General features: G+C 38.3%; 1 protein-coding gene across 1 annotated transcript; it reads left to right on the forward strand.

Moving 5' to 3' along the window:
- The first annotated feature begins 300 nt into the window (after positions 1-300).
- On the forward strand, positions 301-1073 carry LOC124265182 (excitatory amino acid transporter 1-like). The gene is made up of 2 exons (XM_046699972.1): positions 301-394; positions 914-1073. Exons 1-2 carry the CDS (start codon positions 324-326, stop codon positions 1068-1070), a joined length of 228 nt encoding a protein of 75 aa, XP_046555928.1. The 5' UTR covers positions 301-323; the 3' UTR covers positions 1071-1073.
- The last annotated feature ends 3737 nt before the right edge of the window (positions 1074-4810 follow it).

Here is a 4810-nt window from a genome sequence, read left to right on the forward strand (position 1 = left end):
CAAACGTAGAAATGGAAGCAAATGGGTACTGGTCAATTTTATAATCAACGATGACCGTACAACAACAGACCCAATCAGAAGTTGAATGCAGAAGCTGGAAGAAGGATAGATAAAATGGGAAACTTCGCTATCTATAGTAGCCCAAAGTAAGATCTTGCCCATTGGTTAAAGATCACCAGTGATCATGCAACACATAACAGAATTAAAATCAGATGCGAAATGCAAATTGCTGAGAAAACTATTTATGATATCATTTCAGCGTGGCTGCCACCCTCACCAGCATTGGGACCGCTGGTATACCTAATGCTGCTATAGTAACCATCATGGTTTTTCTAGCCAATATGGGACTGCCAACGAACGAAATCTCCATCATTTTTGCCATGGATTGGTTTCTGTGAGTATTTGCAGCTTAAAATGACACACCCATAGTCATACTGTTTGATGTTGATTGTTTTATGTCTTCAATGTCTATTGAATACATGCCAAATATTTCTATCATACATTTATACAGTATTCGATGATTATGTTTGAAATGCTTCTCAAGATGACTGCACATGCTTTCATTCAATATAATCTACGAACGTCGATACCTTGTGCATTCCTGTATGTGTCCAGACGTTTATTTTGTATTGGATTCCAGACTCATTCTTGTTGTAAAAATCGAACATAGATGAAATCTGACAGGTGCTATTTGTGTAATTCAAACCTTGAGTACGTTAAGCTACAAGACAATAGGTTACAATTTGTTTATGACAAACACTGTCAACTAAACACCACCTGTAAACACAAAATAGTCTGAAATATCGTATCCTTTTTTACCTGCATAATTCACTCCATAAACAAATAGCCTGTTTGTGGCCTAACGTGTTTCATTCTTGTGGACGGTGACATTTTCCATATTCTGGTGTTTCAGCGGGCGAATGAGGACTATCACTAATGTGAATGGAGACTGTATGGGCGCCGCTATTCTCCAGCACTTCTTCCACCAGGATGGCAGCAATGGTTCGGGATATGATAATAACCCACTACCACAGGACGAGATAGAGATGGAGGAAGCTCTGTCACTTTAATTGAACGTGGAAAGTTGTAAACAGTTGTATTATCCTCAGAAAGACGTTTCACCACATGACGATATGCCGTCGAAGAACAATAAACGTTAATCTCCAGTTCAGTTGTCATGGGGACGGTGGGGTAGTCTGGTGGTTAAAGCGTTTGCTCGTCACGCCTTGGATCCGGGTCGTTATGTTGCTGGAATATTGCTAAAAGCTGCGTAATCCTAAACTCACTCTCACACTTACTCACTCACGCTTGTTCCCCGGCGTGATAACACTGACCATCAGTGATTCACATATTGTGTGAAAAATAGTGTTTTAATACATCTATATGGCCAATAAAAGAAATTAATTGACATACATTGAATTGTTTCGCCTTGTATTTCTCTTAGTGTTTCATATATATGCCAAACTGGCGTTAAACGTTTGAAACTATAGTTTGAAATAAGGTGTCAAAATCACTCCAAGTTGTGCGCATATGGAAATATCAACAGTTTGGCTCTGTGTTGTTGTACCGTTACACCTTACCTGCCATTATATACCCGTGAACATCCGGATTAGAATTGGTCTTGAATGAGCCTGGTAATACTTCCGCTGAATGTTGCAAGCATGGTCACGGGGACAGCGGACGTTATTCTCTGGTTTGTTTAAGAACGATATTGTATACCACAGTAGTCAACGACTCACAGTCCCTGAGCTGTATTATTTTCCCTTCTTCCTACAGACCCGTGAAGATCCGAGTTAGAATTGATCTTCAGTAACCCATGCTTGTCGTAAGAGGCGGCTTACGGGACCGGGTGGTCAGGCTCGCTGACTTGTTTGTCATTGTATCCCAATTGCGTAGATCGATGCTCATGCTTTTGATCACTGGATTGTCTGGTCCAGACTCGATTATGTACACACTGCCGCTGGTACATTGCTGAGTTCGGCGTTAAACAACAAACAAACAAACCTGCCATTATAATTCGTACTCTCTTCATTTCAAAACGTCCCCGAACAAGGCATGCGTGTAAATAGTATCAAATGATGTGGAATACTTGAAAACGTCCGCATTTACATCAACAAGAAGTTAACACTGTTCGTAACTTCATGAAATGGGCTGTGTGTGTGGCTTTTTGAGTTAATCCGAACTTATATTGAATCTTATAGGCTTAGCTGTGAGCATATGTATTAATGCTGTACGGCTCTCAGGATTTAACCACATTTGCATTCTCGACACGTCTCCTTATTCCTATGTGACACCATCATGCAAATTTATGCTGTCTGGGTTTAATCACTGTTCCATGTTGGGCACATCCTCTGTTGGTAGTTATTGTAATCAGTCGATGCTGAGTTAACCAAAAGGTAAGGACATCATTAATTTTTAAAACTAAACATTTATTTTTGAATCGTGTATATTGTTTGAAGCATTTTTCAGTTGGAACGACAAATGCTCCCGTTCAAAATGGCCTGTTTTTTATGGTTTCCAGAGCTGAATACCATTCAGAAGATCGTTTGATGGAACTATAGTTTTATTGTTGGAGAGACACGCTGAAGTCCACATACATACAAACAGAGGTTTAACGGGATACATAGAGAATATAAAACGATGTTCCGTGTAATACCATATTTATGAAACGAGTGAATGGTTAGGTCTCTAACGAGCAAAAGCGAGTTAGATACCAATACCATTCACGAGTTTCATAAATATGGTGTTACACAGGGCATCATTTAGTATTTTATATATTACTCACCCAACACTACCAAAATTAGATCTCAGAATTCAACTTACAGAATGAGTGCATTACGCCATCATTACAGTGGTCAGATGTCTGAATGCCTTCATTTATGATTATCAACATTAATTTAGTCTATTTAATTTGATTTTTTTAAATAAACAAGGGTGTGTGAAAAAGGGATCTATGACTTCACCCAACTTATGTTTATTTACATATAAAGGCTATTACACGTGACAGAGCAAAGAACAGTTGAAGCTTCTTTCCTAAGAATTCAACGAGCGCTGCTGGGTCGCGACTTTGGTCAGTAGGCAATGGTTTTACAACAACCAGGTACATGCTACTGTTTCTGTGTTGCTGGAAACCTCAACGAACGCAGTTAACAATCGCAGTTGCCCTAAAGTTTTGACAAGGCAATTTGTTTGGCAATTTTTATAAATTATTGTGCAATGCTAGATTATGTATGTAAAAGTTTTGACAGCTTTCAGTTACAAATGAAAGTAATTCAAGTAGTGTATTTGAAACAAAAGTTTTGTATAAGAAAAGCAAGATATATGGATGTCAACGTCTTTATTCTGAATAACACGACGTTTCGGAGTGTATGCTTGCTCCTTCATCAGGTGAATGGTAGGGAGTATCAGGATATATATATACATACATGAGGCACTACAAAGAAATCATGTTTAATAATGTAGAGGAATGAATATGTAATACAAACACTAGGCCAGTGATACGCTAAAACAACATGATAATTGATGGGGTATGGTTCACTGGCTTTTTCGTGTTTCACATTTTAGCTGAAAATACAAATTTGATATACATGTATATGTCAACGGGAACAGGCTCATGCCTGTCTGAACACATTACTTAATTTTCATCATTATCATGGGAAGTTGTAAATTTCACCTGTAACAAACACGCACAGCTGTTGTATATAGCATAACAACTGCAATATTGTGATCACGTTTCATACCTTTGCATCACATGGTCACGTGTTCATCCGCTGTATATGTGGCTATCTGTCACGCTGTATATTTCTGTTATATTCTGAACATGTGTATATATCAGTTATATCCCAATATCAGTATTGTATCAGTTAAATATAACCAGATATGACTTGTCGATTTCCGACACCAGCAGCATGAAGCTAGTCATTCCGTGTTTGACAGTTTTATGTGGACCCCTATTATCGTACGAATTATACTATTCACTGTCATGAAATGTTTATTATGCCAGAGAATAAAGTATTGTGCAAAGAACATCCACATTTGTTGATAATGAAACTTGGTAGGACGAGGATAACCAGTGCCAGTGACTGGTCTTCTTGTTATTATGCGCAGTAACCTCAGCAAGGACCGGTTTTGCGATCGGAATCAGCAGGGACTGGCTTCCTTGTTGATACGAACAGGAAGCTAGCTCACCATGAATGGTTACAGAGGAAATGGGAATGAATGTCATAAAAGGACATTCACCTTATTTCGTGATGGTAAACTACGGCGTCTTATTCAATATGAATGACACACGATGTCATATAGATATATATAATTATTCCAACAATCTGAACATAATGTTTCGACACTATACATAGATCAATAAAATATCGAAACACTTTTATAGTTGAAAATAGTAAAAAAAAATGACTGGGGTGAAACAACTTCTAAATGGGGTGAAACTGTATGGGGTTAAACAACCCGGGTGAAATGACTTGGGGTGAAACTGTGCTGGGGTGAACGTGTTTGGGGTGAAATGACCCGTTAACCACCTAAACTATTAATATGTCCGCAGAGGTTGCAGTTTTGACTCACGTTTATAAAAAACAGACATTTGCTTGACATGCAAGATTCCTTAAAACGTATTTCTCGAAAATCAAAAATGTCAGGCTCCCCTTTTGCTGGGGAAAATGGTTGTCTTGAAGCAGAGGCCCAAAACTGTCCTTTCACTGAGAAAAACAACTTGAAATCATATAATTGTGGTTTTCTGTTCTAGATACTTGGGGCGGTTTGCAAACTTGAACACGTGAAAGGAAAATACTTTTTTATCAAA

Source organism: Haliotis rubra, unplaced genomic scaffold, assembly GCF_003918875.1.
Source record: "Haliotis rubra isolate DU_JTF1 unplaced genomic scaffold, ASM391887v1 Scf965, whole genome shotgun sequence".
In the NCBI taxonomy this organism is placed as follows: Eukaryota; Metazoa; Mollusca; class Gastropoda; order Lepetellida; family Haliotidae; genus Haliotis; species Haliotis rubra.

Coding starts and splice junctions, on each gene's coding strand:
- LOC124265182 (XM_046699972.1), top strand. CDS start 324: ATGGTTTTTCTAGCCAATATGGGACTGCCAACGAACGAAATCTCCATC. Junction 395..913: donor TTTGCCATGGATTGGTTTCT/GTGAGTATTTGC, acceptor CTGGTGTTTCAG/CGGGCGAATGAGGACTATCA.